The 26,570-nt window shown below is 36.8% G+C and overlaps 1 protein-coding gene across 1 annotated transcript; it reads right to left on the bottom strand.

Moving 5' to 3' along the window:
• Positions 1–1,672: 1,672 nt before the first annotated feature.
• Positions 1,673–26,570, bottom strand: SPESP1 (sperm equatorial segment protein 1; the record flags this gene model as incomplete). Its single annotated transcript, XM_080808631.1, is given in 3 exon segments — positions 1,673–1,705; positions 1,708–2,657; positions 26,417–26,570. Coding segments are annotated over 3 exon segments (1,053 nt in total). The 5' UTR covers positions 26,487–26,570.

The following is a 26,570-nucleotide window of genomic DNA, read 5'->3' as shown; positions in this document are numbered from 1 at the left end:
CTTCCATAGTAAAATTGATTTAAAAAATAAACAAAACACACACAAAATGAAAAAAAAAAAAACACAGGAAACAGTAAAGAGTGCTCTTGTGAAACAAAACCTATGTGGTCTTTTTTATGATATAGCTAATTGTGGAGGAATTATCTTCGATCCCTGCTACTCTCTCAGTCTCCATGCCCAAGCAATCACCAAATACTGTTGATTCTACCTCTAAACTAACACTTCTTTGGAACTAGTCCAAGCTAAATTTGGCCTTTGCCTAGTATGCTTTTACTTTTGTCTGCCTCCAAAACTGCAGCCAAAGTGTTTTTTTTTAAAGAACACCAATTTGATCATTCCCATATTTTGCTTCAAATCCACAAATGCTTCTCACCGATCACAGGATAACAGCTAGCATCGTCGATATATATACATTTTAAGGCCTTGCAGGATCTATTCCAACCCTGGGTACCTCACCAGCTCCATCTTGAGATGTTCTGCCTTACGTCTCTACACTCCAGCTACTTCTTGAACTTGCCATACTCATTCCCAACTCAGACCATCACACTTGCTGTTCCCTCTGCTGGGAATGCCGCCTTCCCCTACATGCACCCTGATCCTTCAGATACCACCAGAAATGCTGCCTTCTCGGGACAGCTTTCCCATTATTTTCCGTCTAGGTGAGGTCAAGCTTCTCACAGCTTCATAACAACTTGTCACAACTGAAATTTAAAAATTAGCAAAGTTATTTATTTAATGTCTGTCTTTCCTCCTGTAATACAATCTCATAGAGAGAAGGAATAGGTCTTACTATATCCCCAAAGCCTAGCATTTTTTCTGCACATAGTATAAAAGGTCAATAAATCTCTACTAAACTATAAATGACTGGTTTGGTGAATGAATGAATAAACAAATTTAAACACAATACTGGTCAAATCATGAAAAAGAATTACATGCACCATAAGCACAGTATTACACAGTTAACCTTAATCGTGTTAGTCATATTCCTAACAAAGGATTTGCAAAGCTTCAAAGTATATGTATAGAAACAGACAAAAATAGGAGTTAGGTGAGAATGACTACATTACAAATCCAAGTTACAGTCACTCACTGATACTCCAAAAGTATTTATCAACAAAGAAACAGGGACATATCTCCATATACCATCCACCTTTTAAAGGAGGCAGACAGATATTCAATAAAAGAGCTGATTCAAGTTCCAACTTTGCTATTCAGACAGAAAACTCAGATTCTCTGAAAGAGTAATAAAGACCATATATACTAAAATTTTACATTTATATTCAATTATTTAAAACAGGCTACATACAGATTGCACACAGTCTCTTAACTTTTATAAAATGGGTGAATTTAACTAATCTATTCAAGTAAAATCAAAGCTTAAACATTTTAAAGGTTAGATCTTCATAACTTTTAATTAATGAGAAAAAAAACTTGTACAAACTCCTGAACCAAAATTTTATTTTAAATTATTAGGCTTTCGTGCATATGAAAGTTTTTTTATAACATGACATGTAAAGATGTTAGCACATTGAATAGAAAATATCTTCATACAACTTGTGAGTCACTAATATGTTTACTTCTCCAGTGAAATGAATGCACAGTTTGCTTAAATCAACTTTGTCATGGAACATCAAGTAGGTTTAAAATTTTTATATTATTGTTTAATAACTTCCTAATAAGATTTTGAGTTTTTTGTTGACTTACACATAATATTTTTTTCAATGTATTGAATACTGTAGTAGCTTTTTGTCTCATCTCTGGTGGAACATATCTAATATCTAAATATTCAGCTAATTTAGATCTGGAATTGTACAGCGTGTTAATAACAGTTTCAATGTCATCAATTCCACTACTGCTTCGTCCTAGTGGCAATAGCTGGGATTTATACATCTTTTGTAGTTTATGTTCTGCTGCTTCTGCTAAAGCAAGGCTCCGTTTTAGGTGCTCTCTAGAGGCTCGAATGTCCTCTCTGTATTCTGGCTTGAGGCTCTCAGCAAGAGGTACCCATTGTACCTGTGAATGAATATCTGAAATTTTTTTCAAAATGTCTTCATTATTCAGAATCTGTGGGTGTTTTTCAAATGTTACTGTGTCAGGTGTTCCCATTTCATATTCGCCTGAGAGCTGAGGAACATCTTCTAGCTCTGTGACGGTATTCATGTCAGTACTTCTACTTAAAGAAGTGATAGATGGTTGGCCTGAGGTGACCTCAGGGCTTGGGAATGTCTCAGTAAAGTTCAGCCATGGCCTTGCTTGTGGTAATTCTGGTTCTGGCTCTGGCTCTGGCTCTGGCTCTTTTACAACATAAGGTTCATCTGTGCGTAAAACAATAGAAACATTATTTGGTTTAATCGACCAGAATGCTGTGCTTTCGGTAGGTTTTTTCTTCTGTACTTCCAGTGTGAAGCCTCCAGTAGGGGAAGCTGTGGTTTCTTCACCAAGAGGATTGATTAAAACATCATTTTCAGTTGAAACGTCTCCATGTGTGATTATCTCCTTTAATCTTGATACCTTCGGTCCTATAGAATGAACATTATTTGGAGACTTTGATTTTTTCTCACGACCTGGCTCCCTAGTAGGAACACTTAGTATTAGGTTCTGTAAAACTTCTACATAATGATTTAAGTTTTGTTCTTCGTCAGGCGTCACGGTTATGCCTTAAAGGAAAAAAAATCAAACAATAAGTAACACTTAACATTGTATATGACATATCGACAGAATCTACTGACCTAAATTTACTTCAGATGTTATCACTTAAAAGTTGAGAGAAAGAACCAAGAAATAAAGCACGTTTGACTTAGTTGATTTTCACTTAAATAAAACATATATTTTCAGATTCTTACCAAAACACATGAACAATATTAGTACAAAGGTTGCATATCAACACAATTCTTTATATTTTTTTGCTTTTACTCTCCCATATGATTCAGTAGGTAGCTCATTAAACCAAAATCCTGATCATTTCGTCCCCCATAGCAGTGTACTGGAATTGGTTCCTACTGTCTCACCAGAATCAATTATTCAATCTTTAGGAATGCTGTGAACCAAACGTTAAACACAGACATTATTAAAAATTATTTTAATTTGCAATTAAATAAATTGTATTCAAAATAAAGGTAATAAGTATTCAAAATGTATCACTTCTTATTATTTTATGTCATTTTACTATTATCTATAGTCTTGAGGTTATTTACATCTAGCTGTATGGTAGAAATGCTATGTAATGGTGTACCACTCTGTATCACTTTCTATGTCCCTGTTTAGTAACACCAAATACATAGTCTGAAATCAACTGTGATGGGCAAATACTGCAAATCTCAGCTTACCAGTCTCTCCAAAGAACCAGTTGTTGAACGTTTACCAGTATACCACTGCCTTCAACCCAGCAAAGACCTAACTACACCAGTGGGTCATTTCTGATGTGGAAATGTTAAGGTTTAGAGCAAACGGTCAAGAAAGAACTCTTGAGACATCTTTGGTGCAAAAGGGTGATATTATTAAAGCAAGGAGACAGCACCCATGGGCAGAAAGGGTTGCACTGGGACTGTGGGGGGTGGCCAATTATATATTTTCAAGTTGGGAGGGGGTTAAGGATAGTGTAAGTCTCTAAGGAATCTGGAAGCAAAGTTTCCAGGACTTTGAGGGGCTAACTATTGTTAGGCAAAGGTCATTTATTACTGTCTAGTAAAACCTTAGTCATGAAACTCTTCAGATGTGTATCTGTGGGCCATCTGCTTGCAGGATGACTGCTAACATATATCCTGGAGGTTAGAGAAAAAGGAAGTTTCCAAAAGGATTTTTATATGTTAAAGGAGCATTACAGGATCCTGGTAATTGGAATAATGTTAAGTGAAGATTGCCTTTTGCCCTTAGCGAAGTATCAACATCAAGGTAACTTGAGTTCCTAGAAGAAGGTCACTGTGCCCGTATCAAGGATTTGTCAATTGGCTGTATGTTGTGAGGAAATTTATTTTTTTCTTTTGCCTTTGTTTCCTACATTAATATCCATCTTTGTACATAAAGTTTTACTGGAACCCAGCCAGTCTTGCCCATTTGTTTATATATTATCTATGGCTGCTTTTGGTTGCAACAATAGAATTGAGTAGTTACAACAGAGATCACATGGGGTACAAAGCTGAAAACACTATCTGGTCCTTTACAGAAAAAGTTTGCCAGCTCCCGGTCTAAACCATCAACATTTCACTCTCAAAACAAAATGGCAGTTCTATTTAGAATGGTATTTTGCAGCATCTGAGTGGTTGGTGAAGCCTCTCATTTCCAACATAGAAAACAAAAAAAAAAAAATTATTGGATAAGATATTCTGAAATTCTCCTCAACTCCCCTACTCCTAAGATGGTTTTTAATATTAAGTGCTGGAATTTTGTACTACATGTCATTTTGAAATGATTTTGCCACTATCAAGGATATAAATTGACTTAATTCAAGAGAGTAAGTCACTTTTTACCAAACTCTAATGCATAACTCCTACCTAAATCCTCCCTCTGCAGGCCAAATGAAATACCAAACTTTCTGTTCAGCAGGTACTTCTATTCAGCACTTTCACAAGCACAAAACGGTAAAAAAAAAAAAAAAAAAAAAAAAAAAGCTTTATGTTTACATGTTTTTCCTCTCTTCCTTAACTCTTCTTACAACTTAGAAAGACCAGATGGAGATTTAATCAAAACTGAAAGCATATTTCTAAATTTTAAAAATTTCTTTTTTTTTTTTTTTTAAGATTTTATTTATTTGACAGAGAGAGAGAGGAGAGGGAATACAAGTAGGGAGAGTGGGAGAGGGAAAAACAGGCCTCTCACTGAGCAGGGAGCCCGAGGCAGGGCTCATCCCAGAACCCTGGGATCATGACCTGAGTCAACGGCAGACACTTAATAACTGAGCCACACAGACGCCCCTAAATTAAAAAAAAATTTCTTAATGAGAAGAGTTTAGTAAGGCAAAGTGATCGGAGAAAGATACTGTAAGGGCCTATTTAGCCAGAGAGGCTCCATCTTGGCTGAACAGCCATTTCGTTGTTTATGCAGTAAAACTTAAACTGACCCTGCCCACCCCCCTCACCCCCCCCCACCCCCCCAGGGGAACTTACTTAAAAGCAAGTCCAGGAAACTAGTAAAATATGGTCGACCAGTCCCAGGTAACAGCCCAAATACAAGGGCGGTCAGGTCAGGTGGAGATAACAGAGCCTGGATGCAGGGGTGAGTCTGGCCAGGTGGAGACATCCAATCAGTGGAGCACACATACTGTCTCCCTAGCTACCAAGGAGTGTGGGCCCCGCCTTTTGGGCGCCAATTCTGACCAAGGTGATAGGCTAGTTCAAATAGCTACTATGGGGTGAATTGTAATTCAATTGGCCACCCATTTGTGACCTAGCATGACTGTGCAGCTTCCTCTGTGTGTTGCAATCTCATTGGCCACCTGTGTGTGGCCAGGCTCAACCACATGGCCTTTGCTCTATAAAAGTTAGTCTGTGAGGCTGGGAGGGGTCACCCTCTCTGTAAGAGGCAGCCCCGAACGGTCGGTTCGTTCTCGATGCTTGAAGCGAAATAAAGCTTTGCTTGACCTTCGCTTTGTATCAGTCTCGCTCCTTTGATCACGGACCCATCAATACAAGATTTGTCTGGAGACCTAGATTCTAAAAGCAGATTCTGCATTTTTTGTAATGTTTTGAAAAGCTTTGCTTACTTCAAGATCCATATGACGATGATAGGTGAAAAAAGGGAGGTAGATTTTGATATTATCTCTCCGATAATTTTCTTAAAATCGTTGACCCCGTATCATGCATTTTGTCTGTGAATTGTGGATTTTATAAAAAATGGACTAGCAAGCTAACATACCTAACTCTCGTGGGTCGTTTCCTGTTTTGTGCCAGTCTCAGCCTATCCATAGTAAGGCTGCAGACTAGAAATGCCTGGTAGTGCTCACCTGGGCCCTGGAGTGAGTTACCCATTGACATTTCCCCTTTCCAAATCAGTGTTATATGACTGGACTGACCCTTGTGGTTCTTAATATGATTGCAAGACATCCTTCAGCAACAACGATCAGGAAACTTTGACAAAATAAAGGTTTAGAACTGGAAATTACATAGCACACTTGGGGCCACACAGCGGGAGGTGGAGGGGGATGGAGAGAGGAAAACAGAGAGAGGGAAACGAGAGCGAGCGAGCGGGAGCCCAGGAAAGCAAGGGAGCTAGAGACAGTGCCAAAGAGAAGGTAGTTGGTGGTGGTGGTGGTGGGTGCTTAGAGTGCAAATGGGCCAGGGGTTCTCCTTGTATTGGGGTCAAATGTCCGGGCTCTAGGGTTCACTCATTATTAATGAATTTAAAACATAAGAGCATGAATTTGAAGCTCAGGAAGAGGAAAAACAACTGGCTCAAAAGGACAGTTCTCAAAATCAATTAAGATCTCCAAAACAAAGGAGCCTCAGTAGAGGGAGGTGGCCTGGCTCTTTATCTAGGCTTTTGGCTGGCAATGTGCATATTTAAGATAGCAGTCTTTGAAATGGATTGGCTCTTGAAATGGATGCCTCTACAATCAAAGCTTAAGTCTGGCACTTGCATTACAAAAGAAGAAAAAAAAACAACTGTCAGTTTATACTAGTTGCCTCTGAGGAAAGGAAATGGGACTGAAGTCAGGTCATTAAAGGGGACTTTACACTTACCTATATATAATATTTTACTCCCCCAAAACACACAAGCACACATACCCAATCACGCAATATAGTAAACAATTAAAAACTCACATTTTAAAAAGGAAAATAACTTATTTACGTATTCTCATAGGCATGTAACACATTGTCCCGAATCTACAGTTTTCCTGGAGGAAAATATTAAGTAAAATCAGTATGAAGCCTAGAGCAGTGAATTTTTTTTTTTTTTTTACTCTGGTCCTGCTTGTACCACTTTCCCAGCATAATGACCTTAGGCAATTACTTAATTTTTCTCAACATTTACTTAACTATAAAATTAAGATACTGTATTTGTCCTTTTATTTCCTAGAACCAAATAAATTAGATACTTGAAAAATGCTTTAGAAGCCCTATAAATAGGCCCCTGGGTGGCTTTTATAGCCTCTAAAGCCTCTGCCTTCGGCTCCCGTCATGGTCTCAGGGTCCCGGGATCCAGCTCGCGAGGGGCTCTCTGCCCAGCGGGGGGGGGGGGCTGCTCCCCCACCCCAGCCTGCCTCTCTGCCTACTTGTGATCTCTGTCAAATAAATAAATCTTTAAAAAAAAAATAAAAGCCCTATAAAGAAAAATAAATAAAACCTCTAAAGATAATTGATGACATTTCTCATCTTAAAATATAAAGTTAAATCCCTAAAAAAAAAAATTAAAAATATGCCTTGGATCCTATCTGTAAAAAACACTAGAAGTTTTCTGCTAAAGACAGAAATAAGATCAGGATACTAATACCTCCATTACTATTTAACATCATGTTGGAGGTATTAGTCAATGTAATTAGACAATGGAAAGTAAATGGAAGCATGAGAATTGGGAAGAAAAAGGTTAAACTATGTTTATATGTAAATGATATAGACATCTAGACAACACAAAAGAATTCCTTTGAAAAGATACTGCAAGGAGTAAGATAATTTAGAAAAGTAGCAAGTTATGAAATCAACATGCAGAAATCACTATACCAATGTAAACCAGTTAAAAGGTGAGAAAGAAGATGCTATTTTGATAACAAATAATGAAAGAAAATATCTAATCATAAATTTAAAAAGACACGTCCAAAATCTATAGGAGTAATTATATTAGGCTAAATCCTCCCCGGAACCTGTAAATATTACCTAACAAAAAAAAAAAGCTCTTTGCGGATGTGATTAAATTAAGGATCTTGACAGGGGATTATCCTAGATTATCTGGGTAGACTCTAAATCCAATCACAAGTGTTTTTTATAAGAGAGACAAACAAAGATTTGATACATAGAAGAGGAGGATGTAATACGGAAGAGGCAGAGATTAGAATGAAGTGGTCAGAAGACTTGGAATGCAGGCAGTTACCAGAAGCTAGAAGAGCCAATTAAAATACTGTCTCTTAGGGGCACCTGGGTGGCTCAGTGGGTTAAAGCCTCTGCCTTCAGCTCAGGTCATGATCCCTGGGTCCTGGGATTGAGCCCCACATTGGGCTCTCTGCTCTGTGGGGAGCCTGCTTTCCCCTCTCTCTTCTGCCTCCCTCTCTGCCTACTTGTGATCTCTGTTTGTCAAATAAATAAATAAAATCTTTTAAAAAAAATAAAATAAAATATTGTCTCTTAGAGCTTGTAGAGGGAATGCAGCTCTGCCTTACATCTTGATTTTGGCTCAGTGAAAATGATTTTAGACTTATGGCCTCTAAAACTGTGAGAGAATAAATCTCTGTTATTTTTAGATACCAAGTTTATAGTAATTTGTTATAGTAGCCGCAGAAAATTGATATAGGAATGTAACAAAACCTTCCAAAAAACATAATGTATGCTTCAGCAAATGGAAAGGTATACCATGTTCTTTTTTTCAAGCCTTTTTTTTTGTTAAAGATTTTATTTATTTGAGAGAGAGAGCATAAGCAGTGGGGAGAGGCAGAGGGAGAGAGAGAGAACCAGACTCCCTGCTGAGCAGGGAGTCTGATGTGGGACTCAATCCCAGGACCCTGGGATCGTGACCTGAGCCAAAGACAGATGCTCAACTGACTGAGCCACAAAGGCTCCTGATATACCATGTTCCTAGACAAGAAGATTCAATATCATAAAGATGCTTAGATGTCATATTCTCTCTGTTAATGTACACATTTAATATGCTCCTAGTGAAATACCATTACTTGTTTTCTGGAGTTAGAAAAATGGATTATAAAGTTCATCTGGAAGAAAAAATGAGTAAGAATAGCCACAAAAGTGGAGGCCAGCCCCAATAGATACTGAAATATATTATAAAATCTCTATTATAAAAATCATATAGCATTGTACATGAATGTACAGATGAATGGAACAGAACAGAAAATACAGAAACAGACCCACTGCATATGGAAAAATAGCTGTGAGTGAAGTTCAATTTACAAACGTATATAGCTAACAAATGAAAAAGCCACTTATAATTATGACATTTTGCAATGATTAGCAATATCAATGATTACTTGTATCACAAAAAGATACACAATCAGACATTATGAATTTCCTGGTGGAGGAATGTAATACCACCTATGAAGCAGTCTTGAAAAGATGGTCAAAACCTCTATCTAACAGGTCTCTCAAGATCTAACAATATGCTGAAAATACATGGGACAAAAAAGGAAGATATAAACTAGACTATAGGATATGATCAGCAAAATCTAAACTATGGGAAACTATAGAACGTATGATCCAGTTTCAACAATTACATTGCAAGGACAAAAATAGAGATGGAGGAGGAATACATTAAAATGGAATTAAAAGATATATCAATGAATTACATGTATGAATCTTTTCCGAATCCCAATTCAACCAAACAAACTAGAAAAAAGAGAGTCAGAGAAGTTTGAACATTGGCCAGATATTTGATAATACTATGGAATTATCTTTTTAGGTGTGAAGTTCACATTATTATTGTGTTTATTTATATTTTAGTGCTTCATATTAAAATATTTACTGATAAAATTATGTGATGTATCGAATTTGCTTCTAAAAAATTTAAGTCTGAGAAGTTGGGGAGAGGGACCAGAAAGATGAGGGGGAAAGGAATGTGGGTGGACATATCAATGAAACAAAATTATGGGTTAGTAGTTGAAGCTGGTTATAGATATATGGAGGTTTATTATACCATTCTTTCTACTTGTGTATATATTTAAGTTCTTCTATAATAAATTTTTTTATATATGTTCTGTAAAAATTTCAATTCTGGGCCATTATTCACATGCAAATCAAAATGTGCAGCCAACAAAGGCTTAAATGCTTTTAAAAAGATGTTGCCATTGGGGCACCTGGGTGGCTCAGTGGGTTAAGCCTCTGCCTTTGGCTCAGGTCATGATCTCAGGGTCCTGCAATCGAGCCCCACATAGGGCCCTCTGCTCAGCAGGGAGTCTGCTTCCTCCTCTCTCTCTCTGCCTGCCTCTCTGCCTACTTGTGATCTTGTTCTGTCAAATAAATAAATAAAACATTAAAAAAAAAAGACATTGCCATCAAACTGTAGGCTGCTGAACATTCCATTTTTATTCTTATTTTTTTTAAAGATTTTATTTATGAGAGAGAGAGAGCGAGCAAGAGCAGGGGGGAGGGGTAGAGGGAGAAGCAGACTCTCCAGAAAGCCCTATGTGGGACTCAGTCCCTGTGATCATGACCTGAGCCAAAGGCAGATGCTTAACTGACTGAGTCACCCAGGTGCCCTAAACATTTCATTTTTAATCATTTAACTTCTCCCTTCTCAAAGTAGTAAACGGGACACCCAGGTTACTATTAGGTGAATTAGATTATAAAAGGACAGGAAAAGGAGATCCTTACTCCTAGCTGACTCCTAAAAAAAATTAAAGTACTCATTATCCCTTTACACTGTTACTTAGGCAACATTTAAAAACCTGTTCATGGCTGCTGAACAAAACAACACCTTATCTTCTACCTTGCTTTTCTTCTCTTCTTCATGAACCCTTTGTTTTCATATTGTTTTATTGTTAAATCTATCCTCTCCCCACATACTTCCCACCTCCTACTTTTGTACCCCTAAATCATCTACATACTTCATATTGACTTCTCAGTTCCACTAATCAGAACTGTTCTTGCAAATCAATTTGATCTTTATACAAATGTTTGTAGGCAAGGTGGTAAAATATAGTTAAGCCTCAAACATCCTGACAAATGGCCCTGGCCACTATGAAAACCTGCTTTCCCCATTCTTCAGAAGTTCCTAGAAAGAGGAACAAAAAAATTCAAATTCCTACAAAGACCAGACTATTCTGCTATAAGTTGAGTTTTTTACACATTGGATATGTGTAGTTTACATGGGTATACTTTATAATATCCCCCTCTATCTTCTTTACCAGTTAGTGATCCAACCAAACATAGCAATGTCTCAGAATGTGGTTAAGGTAAGAATCTCTTCCACCTTTAGAAACCATAATGCTCTTTTCCAGTGCCTCTAGTAAGCAGGATGGCTCCTTCCTAAGCAGGCTTAAGGTTTAACAGGAATCACAGATACAGATGTCATAGCTGTGCTTGAGACTGTCTGCACTTCTCTTCTTGAAATAGTACAGGGAGAATTAGTTACATGACAGGAATGATAGGAAAGTAAGAAAAATATGGGAAAACAACTGTAGGGACAAAAGTGGTGTGAAACCTAAAGGGGAAAATTGGAAGACAGTGATTGAGAAGACCATAATAGCTCAACAGACTGAGCAATTGCTATAAGCCAAATACTATATACTAAGGGCTTTGAATGTGAGGACTGTTTTTATAGAGAGGAAAATAATGACACTTAGAAATGATAAGTAATTTGCCTAAGATTATATTTGATTTGTAGGTGGTAATAATGGCATTCAGAAGAGGCTGCCTTATTTCCAAGCAGGTACACATAACAACTATACAATGTTGTCATAAAAAGATGCCACAAGGATGCTGGTAAACCAGAAGTATGATAAAATTTTCCCGGAGAAATAAGACTCTCTTTTGAAATACATATAAATACTAAAATATAATCAGTCAATCAATCAATCCATAAGTAAAATACACAAAATTTTGCTCTACTGCCAACTGGGCAAAAATATATCCCTTTCATATATTAAGATGTATTTAGAAATATTTTTTAAAACTGATCCAAAAACCTTTTTTACTCTTTATTTTTTAAATTTTTATTTAAATTCCAGTTAATTAACATACAGTGTCACATTAGTTTCAGGTATACAATATAGTGATTCAACACTCCATACAATACCCAATGCTCATGATGACAAGTGCCCTCCTTAATCCCCATCACCTATTTCACCCATCCCCCCCAGCCACCTCCCCTCTGGTAACCATCAGTTTGTTCTCTATAGTTAAAATCTGTTTCTTAGTTTGCCTCTCTCTCTCTTTTTTCCTTTGCTTGTTTGTTTTGTTTCTGAAATTCCACATATAAATAATATCACATGGTATTTGTCTTTCTCAGATTGATTTATTTCATTGAGCATAATACCCTAGCTCTATCCATGTCACTGCAAATGGTAAGATTTCATTCTTTTTCACAGCTGAAAAATATTCGATTGTGGACATATACCACATCTTCTTTATCGATTCATCAGTTGATGGACAGTTGGACTGTTTCCATAATTTGGCTATTGTAGACAATACTGCTATAAACATTAAGGTGCACAGACTCTTTGAATTAGTATTTTTGTATTCTTTGGGTAAATACCTAGTAGTGCAATTGCTGAATCTTAGGGTAGCTCTATTTTTAACTTTTGCAGGAACCTCCTCCATACTGTTTTTCACAGTGGCTGCACCAGTTTGCAATCTCAGCAACAGTGCAAGAGGATTCTCCTTTCTTCACATCCTCGCCAACACCTGTTATTTCTTATGTTGATTTTAGCCATTCTGACAGATGTGAAGTGATAGCTCATTGTACTTTTGATTTGCATTCTCTTGATGATTAGTGATGATGAGCATCTTTTCATGTGTCTGTTGGCCATCTGTATGTCTTCTTTGGAAAAATGTCTAAAACTAATCCAAATTTGATATGTTTTTGTTACTACAAAGTATGGGTAGGAACTGACAGTCAATGACATATAAAAGAATACATTTACTTCACACAGAAGCAAAAAGTAAGTTTTGAGTTAATTTTGAGGAAAATAATAAAATCTGATTTAAAATGAGCAATGCAATACAAAACTTCAATCAATAAACAATACTTTCAAAACATACACTTCCTTCTCATGGAATGGCCAATTAAAGATGGAATAGAGTACAAGAAATAAAAAAGCCACTTAACATGAAAAGTTGCTAAAGCTCACTGTTCATAAAAGAAATGCAAGTTAAAAACAATCTTTGCCAGTCAAGTAGGTAAAAAAAAAAATTAAAACAATAAAACCTAGGATTGGCATGTATATAATTACTTCCTTGGTAAAAGGAAAGTAACTTCCTGGGGCACCTCAGTCTATTTAACATCTGACTCTTGATCTCAGCTCAGGTCTCAATCTCAGGGTCATAAGTTCAAGCCCCACATTGGACTCTGCGCTGCGTATGGAGCCTGCTTTAAAAAAAAAAAAAAAGGTAATTTTTCTTCCTTTATGATCCTCACATTCTTCATTAGTTTCTCAGTAGCACACTGATGTTTTCTTTATAGAATTTAAGATAATCTTAACTATATATATTTGTTTAATGTTTTTTAACGACTACATATTGTAAGCTCTTTGAAAGCTGTGACCATGTCTGCTTTGTTCTCTATATCCTCTGTTCTACTCAATGCCTAGAGCCATAGCAGACAGTCAAAAAGCATTTGTTAACTGAATGACTGAATGAGTGAACCAAAGTCTGGCAGGTATGTAAATGAATTGTACCTCCACTAATTTATCTCAAGGAAATAATCACAGGTAAAAAAATTTTCTATAAAATTCTATAAGAATGCTGTAGAGGAAAACTAAATGTCATGTTATGTTTAAAATAAATCTGCTGCTCTAAAAACTGTCTTTTGTTTTGGTTTTGTTAAGTTTTTTGGTTTTTTGTTTGGTTTTATTTCTTAAATAATAGTCCAATAATTATTAGGGAGAAAATCTGGGCATTAAGACAAAAGTTCTCTTATTTTAGGCTAAGGAGGCAGTTTTCATATTTTTTTTTAATAAATTTCTAAGTCTGAAGTTTATCAACAACAACATCATAATTATTGTGGTTAAATAGCTCCAATTTTCAGAAAGACTCTGCACTTTTTCTAACTGGCCCTTACTAAATAGCCTAATATAAATTTAGATCAGTAAATTATAATCTTAAGAATTAAAATCTCTAAGGGCTACTGGGATTAAAATACCTTCATAACTTATCTTTTACATATTTTAAAGTATACAATTTGGTATTTAGTATATTGTAAATGGTAGTAAATGGTATTTAGTATATTCACAGTTGTGCAACCATCACCATGATCTAAGTTTAAAACAGTTTCATCATCCCCAAAATAAACCCGTTCCCCAATTCCCTCAGCCCTAGGCAAACACTAAACTACTTTCTGTCTCTATGGATTTGCCTATTCTTGATGTTTTATATAAATGGAATCATATGATATGTACTCTTTTGTGACTGTCTTTTTTCATTTAGCATAATGTTTTTAAGACTCATCCATATTGTAGCACATGTCAGTATTTCATTCCTTTTTGTGGCCAAATAATATTCCATTGTATGGATATACCACTTTTTGTTTATGAATTCATCAGTTGCTACACATTTGGCTTGTTTCTACTTTTTAGTGATAATGGGTAATGCTGCTATGTTCATGTAGAAGTTTTGGTGTAGATGTATGCTTTCATTTCTCTTGAACAAGTATCCAGGAGTAAAATTACTAGGTCATTTGGTAATACTATGTTTAACCTTTGAGGAACTGCCAAAGCAATTGCATTCCCATCAATATATGAGGGTTCCAATTTCTCCATATCATCCCAATACTTATTATCTGTACTTTTGATCATAGCCATCCTTGTTGGTGTTGTCATAACTCATTGTAGTTTCAACTTGTATTTCTTTAATAGCCAATGATACTGAACATCTTTTCACAGGCCTGTTGGCCATCTGTATATCTTCTTTGGAGAAATTAGTATTCTGATACTTTCCCCATTTTTTTTTTAAAGATTTTATTTATTTATTTAACAGAGAGGGATCACAAGTAGGCAGAGAGGCAGGCAGAGAGAGAGATTGGGAAGCAGGCTCCCCGCCGAGCAGAGAGCCCAATGCAGGGCTCGATCCCAGGACCCCGGGATCATGACCTGAGCTGAAGGCAGAGGCTTTAACCCACTGAGCCACCCAGGCGCCCCTCCCTATTTTTTAATTGGATTACCTTTATTATTGAGTTTTAAGTATTCTTTATATATATATTCTGGAGACCAGTCCTTTGTCATCTATATGACTGAAAATATTTTCTCCTGCTCCTTAGTTGAATTTTCAAGAAACTTAGGAAATTCCAGTCACCTAAATTTTATGGAATATTTTATTTATCTACTTTTTATTTTTTTAAACATTTCATTTATTTGAGAAAGAGAGAAAGCAAATAAGCATAAGTGAGTGGTGGGTGGGACAGAAGGAGAGGAATCTCAAGCAGACTCCAGGCTCAGCCTGACATGGGGCTCAATCTCATAACCTTGAGATCATGACCTAAGCCAAAATCAAGAGTCTGTCGTTTAACCAACTGAGCCACCCAGGTGCCCCTCTGTGCAAGATTTTAAATAGTTGCATGCATTAAAACATAATACTTATAAACTAGTCTAGACTGGTAATATTTTGTCACTTGGTTCAGGCATTGGTTTCACAGGGGCATTAACCATAAAAATTCATTAAGCCTCTGATTTGTGTACTTCATTGTATGTATATATTTAAAAGATCATGCTTATCACTCTGTTCTGTATTATAGCTATGGACATTAACATAAATATAAAACAAAAAATCATTTTTAAAGAACTAGTTTACAAAAATTTGATTTTATCAATAAATGTTATTTTCGTTCAGTTAGTAGAATTGAAGACATTCTATAAACTAAGCTATAGTTCCCAGTTTCGTTATGCCATAAATTTTATTACTTTGAACTAAGACAAAATTAATATAATTATCTCTTAAATTTAAGATTATAGATATAATGGTACAGCTCTTAAGATTTTTTCTTCTCCCAGGGCGCCTGGGTGGCTCAGTTGGTTAACGTCTGCCTTCAACTCAGGTCATGATCCCAGGGTCCTGGGATGGAGTCCTGCATCGGGTTCCCTGCTCCATGGGGAGTCTGCTCCCTCTGACCTTCTCCCCTTTCATGCTCTCTCTCATTGTCTCTCTCTCTAATAAATAAATAAAATCTTAAAAAAAAAAAAAAAGATTTTTTCTTCTCCCAAAGAATTAGGAGTGGTTTGGGTCTCCTGTCTCAGCAGAGAAACTATGATTTCTTTGGCCAGAGATATTACAAAGTTTTGAAAATTAAAAAATGTGATTTTTAGCTCTAGTCAGTCATTTTAAAGAACAAATAATGGTTTTAACATGTGTAAATCACATGGCTTATTTTCTTTTATAATGAAACTGTATAACAAACCATCTCAAGAAAACCTTGTGCTCTATTATCTATGCAAATATACTACATACTAACTGAGATTTATTTTATTGTATTTTTAAGGATTTATTTATTTACTTATTTGAGAGAGAAAGAGAGCACACAGAGGGAGAGCGAAAGGGAGAAGCAGAATCCCCACTGAGCAGGGAGTCCCAGGTGGGGTTGGATCCCAGGACCCCAGGATCATGACCTGAGCTGAAGGGAGAAGCTCACCTGACTTAGTCACCCAGGTGCCCATTAATTAAGTTTTAAAAATGATGTTTGGAAGTCTCAAGTTCTTAAAAATATACGATCAAGCATCAATTAAAATGTCTAATAGCATACCGGAAACTTCAATTCTTCAATTGGTAACAGGTGTAACAAACCAAATAATTTCTTCTACAATGTCTATTTAAAGGAGTGGCTATACATAGATGTGTTTTTTTGTAAAAATCCAAAAAGCTATACTTTTATTTGTTTCTGGAGAAATTTCCTAATTGGTAAAGTTAAAATGGTATTATGCATTAACTGTTTGTTTTTTTTTTTAAAGATTTTATTTATTTACTTGACAGACAGAGATTATAAGTAGGCAGAGAGGCAGGCAGAGAGAGAGGAAGAGAAACAGGCTCCCTCTGAGCAGAGAGCCGGATGTGGGGCTCGATCCCAGGACCCTAGGATCATGACCTGAGTGGAACACAGAGGCTTTAACTCACTGAGCCACCCAGGCGTCCCTGTATTAACTGTTTTCACTAACAATTTTTTTTCCAGAAAAACCTTTCACTCAAAAATGAAAAACAAACAAACAAAGAAAAAAGACTCTATGTTCCTAAGAAGTAACAGCATGCCAAAAATTACAATAAAATGTAATGGTAGTAATAAAATGCTAATATTAAACATCTTATACAGTAGCATACCTAGTTTCTTTGAAACTAAAGTTTTAAGAAAGAAAAACATGTCACCTTAAATCTTGGGCAAAGAAGCAATAGTTTCTAAGCTGAATTAAAAAGTAAAACTAAACTGCTTCCACCCCTTCTTTGGTTAAAAAAAAAGGAGGGGGAATATAATTTTTAAAAAATTTATATGTAATTCAAATTTGGGAACTTTTATATGAAATATCTTTACTCTAAAGTATAATAAAATATGGGCCTACAATAAAACTAGGTAATTTTAGTATTTCCTCGGGGAGTTTCTTACTTATTGCTACAATTTAAAATTCCAGAAGAATACTGGTAAAATTTGGGTCTTATAAAAAACTTTACTTTTTAACAAAGCATTTTTTATGTGTTTCATTTGTGTGGTGATCATGTTGTTATTACAGAACACAAAACCAGAAAATAAACAGGGGATATCCAAATCTATGCAGAATTTAGATTTTTGCCCTTAAGCCAATGTATCTAAACTTTTTGAGAAATATAGTGAAAAACATATAATAATTATAATGTGAATATGCAATTTCACTTGAAATGTGCTATAGACCAAGTATCTGGTGTCTTAAAAATTAGTTATTATGAAACCTACACATTATAAGATCATAATGATTAGAATTTTTCAATTAAAATATGTAGAGTTTTTTAAGTGTTATAATTCTCTGACAATATTTAATATGAATTGTATTTTATTTTGACATTAACTTGGGTATATTTCCTGCTGTTTTTAATTATGGCCCTATAAGCTAACATTTAAACTAATAACATGTATTTAGCTAAAGACTTATAAGAAAAACATTAAGGTTTGGCATCAAACTGCTTATAAATTAAAAGGAGTGTTGCTAGGAAAGTAATGTACACTGGTTTATTGCCTATAAAACTGAAAACTTAAAGAACTTCAAACAAACTCTCAAAATACTGAATTTATTTACAATCTCTGTAAGTTATTTAGGTGGAATATTATGAATCACTAGTCAGATTCAAAACATGCATTTTGAAAGGCAGAGAAAAGACACACCAACTGGGAACTTCAAGATCCAAGGAATGATACAGCAGAGAGTTCCCTGGGTTTTCTTTTTGCCACACATACCCCAGACTGGAGAAGCCAGCAACCCAGAAACACCAAAGCACCAATGGACATAGCCAAAAAAGTATTCAAGAAAATACAGCTTTCTATAGCCAAAGGACAAGTAAAAGGGTAGCCTAGAAAGAAAGAAAACTTTTAGGCAATAACCACTCTATTCCAGTCAAACACCACAGAAAACTTTGTAGCCCTGATAGCCACTAGCAAACGCTGAGTATAGAGCTCAGACTTTTACCCTCATCAGGCTGCAGCGACATGCTTCAACCTCTCTGCCCTTATCCAGTAGAAATGTTGCTACCAAGTATGAATTAATACATTCTCTTCCAGTAGAGAAGGCTGTATGAGGAGCTGGTATCTGTGGTAACAAGACAACAGTTGTCTTCCATCACTCAAGTGATGTTAAAGGCTCAGAGGCCTATTTTAATCTGTAATAGATTTCAGTAAGATCCAGGGTCTTACAACGTAATACCCAAAATGTCCAGGTTTTAATCAAAAGCCACTGGTCACAACACGAACCAAGAAAATTCCATTTGAATGAGAAAAAACAGTCAACAGACACCAACACAAAGATGACACAGATGTTACTATCATCTGACAGGGGTTTAAAAGCAGCATCATAAAAATGTTTCAACAAGCAATTATGGACATTCCTGACACAAATGAAAAACAGAAAGTCTTGGGATGCCTGGGTGGCTCAGTAGGCCCCTTTCCAACTCTTGATTTCAGCTTAGGTCATGATCTCAGGGTCATGGGATCAAGTCCTGCCTCCGGCTCTCTGCTCAGCGGGGAGTCTGCTTCTCTCCCTCTTTCTTTCCCTTTCCCTCTGCCCCTCCCCCTGGCTCACACACTCTCTCTCTCTCTAAAATAAATAAATAAATCTTAAAGAAAAAGAAAAATAGAAATTCTCAGCAAAGAAATAGTATAAAGAAAAATAAATAAATAAATAAATGGGGGGGGGGGAGAATATATAAAGAAAAACCAAACTGAAATTTTAGAACTGAGAAACACAAAGATTGAAATGAAAAAAAACTTAATGGATGGGCTCAACAGCAGAATGGAGGGGACAGAGGTAAGAATCTGTGAAATGGAAGACAGAACAATGGCAAATGCTCAATGTGAAAAACAAAATAGACTGAACAAGAAATGAACAGAGCCTTGGGGATGTGTGAGACTATAACAAAAAGACCTAACATTCATGTCATCCATGTCTTGGAAGGAAAGAAGAAAGAAGGTGAGTCTAGAAAAGTACTCAAAGACATAATAATGGCTGAAAAAAATCCCAAGTTTGGCAAAAATCATGAACTTACAAAAAAAAAGCTAAGTGAAAGCTAAGTGAAACTCAAACATAATAAACCAAAAGAAATCCATGCCAAGACATACTGTCAAACTTCTGAAAACTAAAGACAAAGAAAAAAATCTTGAATGAAGAGAGAAATAACACCTTATGTAGAGTGGAAAAAAATTTGAATGACAATTTGAATTCTCAGGCGAAACCATGGAGGTCAGAAGAAAAATGGCATATTTGTTAAATGCTTTAAAAAAAAAAAAAGACTGTTAACGTAGAATTCTCTGTCAAGGGAAGGTATCCCTCAGGAATATAAGAATGATCAACACCTCTCAGATGAAGGAAAATTAAGAGAACTTGTTGCCAAAAGACCTACCCTATAATGGCTAAATGGCTTTCATTAAACAAAAAGAAACTGATACAAGAAGGAATGCTGGAACACTGGGAAGGAAGAACGAATAAAAGGAAGTGCAAAAGCATGGGTAAATGCAACAGACTTTCCTTCTCTTGAGTTTTTCAAATTATGTTTGACAGTTAAAGCAAAATTTGTAATACTCTGATGTGGTTCTCAATGTATGTAAAGGAAATACTTAAGGCAATCATACTGTGAATGGGAGAGGGTGAAGGACGTAAAGAAAGATAAGGTTTCTATATTTCATTCAAACTGGTAAAATACTGATACCAATAGATTGTAATAACTTATGTATACATAATGTAATATGTAGGCTATTCAAGGACATACCCTCAAAAACAGCATAAATTAGAGGAAATTCTAAAAAAAAATCTGCATCTCTCAATGTAAGATGGGTGCTATCTGATCATGTACTTAATATACAACTTGTGTTTTAAAAAACAAAGACTTTAAAGCCCAATAATACTGTTAATTTTCAAATGTGTGGTAAGTTAAAGGTAGTAGTAAAATGTTCCATATCATGGGAGGAAAGTTGGTAGCTCAGTAAGGAGGAAAAGATAAACTTTTTAACTTTCACATCAAGACAAAGAAGTTAAAGCTCAACAGAATGCCTCTGGTCTCTGTGCTTTAAGAAATGTGTTTTCAGGGGCTCCTGGGTGGCTCAGTGGGTTAAAGCCTCTGCCTTCGGCTCAGGTCATGATCCCAGGGTCCTGGGATCGAGCCCCACATCAGGCTCTCTGCTCAGCAGGAAGCCTGCTTCCTCCTGCCTCTCTGCCTACTTGTGATCTCTCTCTCTGTCAAATAAATAAATAAAATCTTTCAAAAAAATAAAAATAAAAATAATAAAAATAAAAATAAAAAAAAGAAATGTGTTTTTACTTTGCCCTTGGCCTATGAGCTTGCTATGGCATCTGGTGATTACACTCAAAATTTAACCAAGAACCATAGATGCTCCATTTTTTTAAAGATCCGAACATAACTAGGATTTTTATTACCACAAAAATGAAAAACAGAATGGCTTTATTGATAAAAAAAAAACTCATATACATAAAGCTTAACATATATCCAAGCATATGTATAGGTGGACCAGACTCTGGCTGAATGTCCTTAATTTGGAGAACAAATTCCTTGTATTTTCCACCCATGTCATTAAGGGGGAACACAAATAGACATCCCTTAGTCTACAGAAGTGATACAAATAATAATACCTGAAATCTGTGATCATGTAAGAACTGCCAGCTAACACACCAACATGTTCAAATTAAAATGAACACAAATAAGATGAGGTACTTGCAACTTAAATCAAAGTTCTAATAACTGTGCTTCATTAGTGGGGTACACTCAAAGAATGGACACAAAGGGAAACATTTTATCTTGTTATTCATCTAGCAGTTTCCCTATAATTTGTTAATTTAAATTTTTGCTGACAGACAAAACAAGTAATTTTGTTCATATTAATTAAGTGTTCCAGATAAAGAAATATAACTTTAGGGTTGGGGGTGGAAGAAATAGAAAGAGTCTGGTAAAAGGGTACAAATTTTCAGTTATAGGATGCGTTTGGCCTGAGGATCTAATGTATAACATGGTGACTACTGCCGATCATACACCCAAAAGGTAATTATGTGACGTGACAGACTAATTAATTCAATGGTGGGAATCCTTTCACAATGTAGACATACATTAGATCATCACACTGTATATATATTTTTGAAGATTTTTATTTATTTGACAGAAAGAGAGAACAGCATGGGGAGCAGCAGAGGGAGAGGGAGAAGCAGTCTCTCCACTGAGCAGGGAGCTCCATAAAGGGCTTGATCCCAGGACCCATGATCTGATCTGAAGGCAGACCCTTAACCAACTGAGCCACCCAGAAGCCCCTAAATTATCACATTGTATACTTTAAATATATTACATTTTGTCAATTACAGCTCAATAAAGCGGGGGGGGGGGGGCGGGAAAAAAAGTTTATGACCTTCCACTTCTTGGTATTTATGTTCTTGGTTAGTGTATTCCCATAGTGAATATGGGCTTGCCTAATGTGATTGTCTTGGCCTATGGAGACATTAGAAAGTCTGACACAGCATAGGCTTGATAAGAGCTTGCATACTGAGGGCTTGTAAAGCTCCCTCTAAGAAGCAAGGCGCCATGGTAAAAAAACACTTGGGCAAGACTACTAAAAGATGAGAAGTCATGCAGAGAAAGACCTTGGAAGATAAGAGGACATGTTGGATGTTCTCATCCCACTTGAGCTTCTAGCTGAATATAGCTGAATGAGTGACCTCAAATCCACCATATGAGGCAAAACTGCCCTGCTGAGCCCAGTCAGTCTACTGACCATGAGAAATAATAAATCTGGGGGGTGGTCTGTATGCTGCAATACATAACCAAAACAGCTTCGTTAAGTTATATTTTTATTTATTTATTTCAAGATTTTATTTTTGAGTAATCTCTACACCCAACATGGGACTCAGACTCATAACCCCAAGATCAAGAGTCACATGCTCCACCAACTTAGCCAACCATGCATCCCAAATTATATTTTTAAAAAGGGTACAAATTCAGTTCCAGTAAAGAGTTAAAAATCGGGTTATCCCAGGAGTAATGTTAAAATTGAATTGGAACCAAAACAAATTCACAACACATCTTTGAAACAGATCTCTAGTTCTGCTCAATAAAATGACCTAAATAACAATATCACCTGAGCACATAAGTCTGATACATCTCCCAGGTACTCTGGCCTCTAATACCAGGTTCTAGGGTCTCCTCAGAAGGATGGCTGAACCCATTCAGAGTAGGGAAGATACAAAGTGGTCTTGGGACAACCAACTAATATCAGAAAACAAGTCTTTAAAAACACATGAGATACTATCAAAAGAACACAAAAAGCAGCTCAAAAGTACAGAAAGATGGCTTTTTTTTTCTGATAAAACATTAAAGGAGTCTAATGCAACTACGGCAACACCTCTAAAGGCAGCTCTCTGGACATTGACATATTAGGTAACATGCTCCTCATTACCTAAAACATTAATGAAGTGTGTCATGGCCTTCCATCTATAAGTCTGAGAGACCCTCCCAGTGCTATAGCCTTGGGCCTTGAAACACTGTAAAGTAAACATGCAGCATCAGAAGTGAATTTTATCTTTTGAATGTACTTGAGATAAAAGGAATCTGCTTTTCTTTTTAATGTGCTTGCCAATACATTTCAACAGTTACTGCTGTTTGCTGCTTTCCTACTTCCCTTGCCTTCTGTGGTCTACTAGGACAAAGGTCTTCCTAAGGACAAAGATATATGCCAAAAATGCACATATTGAGCCTTCTTTAAACACCAACCTAGAGAAGCAAGTTAAGAGGTTTTCTTACCCGAGCTTAAAACAATCCTGGATCATTAACTCTACTTTTGCTGACTGATCCAAAGAGATAGCCAGGAAAAAACAATTTATCCATGAGATATAAAAAAGAGCCCAAAAGCTAGTATTTCACATTCTTGTGTTTGTAGCTTCAGGGTCATGAATATTTGGTGACTTAAAATTATAAAAGGCAAATAACATAATTTATTTTAATAATATTTTAATATATAACTATTATATAAATGATATTTTAGAAGTTATTTTTTTAAAGCAACAAGCATTCTCATTAAGAAGTGAATCAAGTTATGGGGTGCCTGGGTGGCTCAGTGGGTTGTGCCTCTGCCTTCAGCTCAGGTGGTGGGCTCAGGGTCCCGGGATTGCCCCCCGACCCTGCATCGGGCTCTCTGCTAGCAGGGAGCCTGCTTCCCCCTCTCTCTTTGCCTGCCTCTCTGCCTACTTGTGATTTCTCTCTCTGTGTCAAATAAACAAATAAAATCTTTAAAAAAAAAAAAAGTAAAGCAAGTTATATACTATAAATACAATAAAGGGATATGATTTTTAAATTTGGAAAATTAACTAAAACTATGGAAAAATCAGACAGAAGAAAATTGAATGTATATAAATTTAAGTATATAGTAAAAAGGTGTTTATCCTGCACCATCAGCATGTATAGGAACGCAGACTGCTGTACACTCAAGCCTTATTCATGTCAAACTGAACTTAGATTAAACTGGTACTAGCTAAACTTGGGTTGGGCATATTAGAAAGGTGTGGACAGTTAAAAGAATACTGAGCTTTACAAAAAAAAAAAAAGAATACTGAGGTTTTCAATAAATGTAATTACTTAATACAATACCCATGATGTCCATATAAGATGACCTCAAAACTGTCTTAGTATTCTATTTTTTTTTAAGATTTTATTTATTTACTTAATAGAGAGAGAGAGAGAGTGTGTGTGTACCACAAGCAGGGAGAGTGGGAAAGGCAGAAGCAGGCTTCCCACCGAGCAGAGAGCCGGTTGTGGGGCTTGATCCGAGGACACTGGGATCATGATCTGAGCTGAAGGCAGACGCTTAACAACTGAGCCACCCAAGCACCCTGTCTTGTATTCTAGAAAAAAAAAAGTCAATGCTGCACTTTTCATTATAAAAACCTGTGTGCCTTTTCTTTGGCATGACAGCATTTTTTATATGATTCTCTCACCAACAAATGTTGGAATACCGGCCATGTAAAATAAATACAAATCTGATTTAAATCAAACACAAGGATAAGCCTGGTTTCTTTTGGTGTACTTATTCCAAAAAAAGTTAATAAACAAAATTAAAATTACTTAGAGAAAAAGAATGAGAGAGAGAAAGTAGCCATGTTAACATTGCCCTACATATCCCTTAATCCACTTCTGTGGAAAAGTAAATTACATTTTCAAGATATCTTCTATGATCTGTATATATTTTCCTTATGCCCAGTGTCATCTATACATTTAACACAAAACAGCTCTTTTCCCAGAAAATTATCTTTTCTTTTCGTACAAGCCTTAAGAAAGCTTAGGGAAGAGGGCATAGAGAAAGAGAATAGGCAACAAAATGATGCAGTTAGGCAGGAGCTTGCACTGAGTTAAGCGAGGATCCAGCAATCCCAGAGTGTACTCTATGACTGTATTAATGTCACTTCTAGTCTCCATGCATGTCAGTCAGTTGTGACTTACTGATCTATAGCTACCAAAACGAAATAACTGATGTTAGTAATAGTGACCATTAGACATCAAGAAAAGATATTATCTTCAGGGTGTCTGTTTCCTTACGGTAAAGAAGAAACATTTTACAAAGACCTCTTTTAAAATAGCTAACAATCATAAGTACTAGCTTACAGGGCTAACTTTGGTTATCTAGGACACTTTATCCAGAATTTTTCTCACTACCACTCATTATTTATGTTGTGCTGTATTTTCATTTTTTAAATCTAATTTTTTTAAAAGATTTTATTTATTTGACAGACAGAGATCACAAGTAGGCAGAGAGGCAGGCAGAGAGAGAGGAGGAAGCAGGCTCCCTGCTGATCATGACCTGAGTTGAAGGCAGAGGCTTTAACCCACTGAGCCACCCAGGCGCCCTCATTTTTTAAATCTAATTTTTAACTAAGACCTTTTAACAATTCTGAAATATAGCTCTTCATAACCGGCATGCTCCTTTCCACACCTACCTGTTAAACTTTGGCTAAACCAACCCCAACATCACTAATGTTACAATAAACTTGTTAGACTAGATGGACAAGCCTCATAGTCTTACATGGAATATCAGACATTGAATACTCCAGTTAAATACCTCAAAATGTCCACAGGTTAATATGGTAGTCTTAGCAGGTTTGATTTTCAGCTATTGGGGAGGGACAGGAAAAAGTGGTAAGTTTCAATTCTGTTTAAATAAGGTTGTGAATCCTGTGGGACGCACTGTGGGAGTACACTGGGGGGATCGGCCAAGTGTTCCAGACAGGCACCACAATCCCCATGCTCTCCATGTTTCACCATAGGGGTCAAACTTTTCCTGTAAAGGGCCAGTCAATATGTTAGGGTTCACAGCTTATAACTGTCTCTGTGACAACTACTTAACCAGGCTGTAAAAATGCCGTAAAGCAGCCATGGACAACTCATAAAGGAACGAGCATGGTTGTGTTCCAATAAAACTTTATTTATCAACAATGCAACTGGAATTTCATAGTTTTCCACATGTCAGGGAGATTATATTTCATATTCACCTTTAAAAACGGAAAAACCATTCTTGGCCAGCCAGAATGTCGGCTTGCCCCACGGGCCGCAGTTTGCAGACCCCTGCTTTACCCCACATGCACAGACTCCGGCAAAAGGGGTGGGGGTTAACGTCAAGGAATGTGTCCACCAGAGGTGAGGGAGTCACACCCGCGAGCCCAATGTGCCCAGTCCGTCATTCCCGGGTCACGCCTGAGACCCACCACCTGCCTCGCTGGCGGCGGCGTGCAGGTCGCGGCGGGGGAAGGCGCGAGTAAGAGAGGGACACACTACCGCAACGGAGGCCCAGGGCCCGGGGCACTGAGGTATGGGAGGAGTGCAGGACCGGGTCTCCGACGGGCCCCGAAACTTGGGACTTCCCCCAGCACTGTTCCCTGGGTCGCTGCCGCCGCAGGTAGGTCACTCACTCGGATTGGCCGGCACGGACGAAGGCCATAGCAACAGCGCGACTAGAAGGACTAAGAACTTCATGGGCATCGTCCGCAGCACTCCGCCATGCGACGGGAACGTCCTGGGCCACCAGGCCGGGTACCTCAGGGCCGAAAAGAGAGGATGCCTACG

Source organism: Martes martes, assembly GCF_963455335.1.
Source record: "Martes martes genome assembly, chromosome: 7".
Lineage (NCBI taxonomy): Eukaryota > Metazoa > Chordata > Mammalia > Carnivora > Mustelidae > Martes > Martes martes.
The sequence above is the reverse complement of the archived record's forward strand: the minus strand, read 5'-3'. Positions and strand labels throughout refer to the sequence as shown.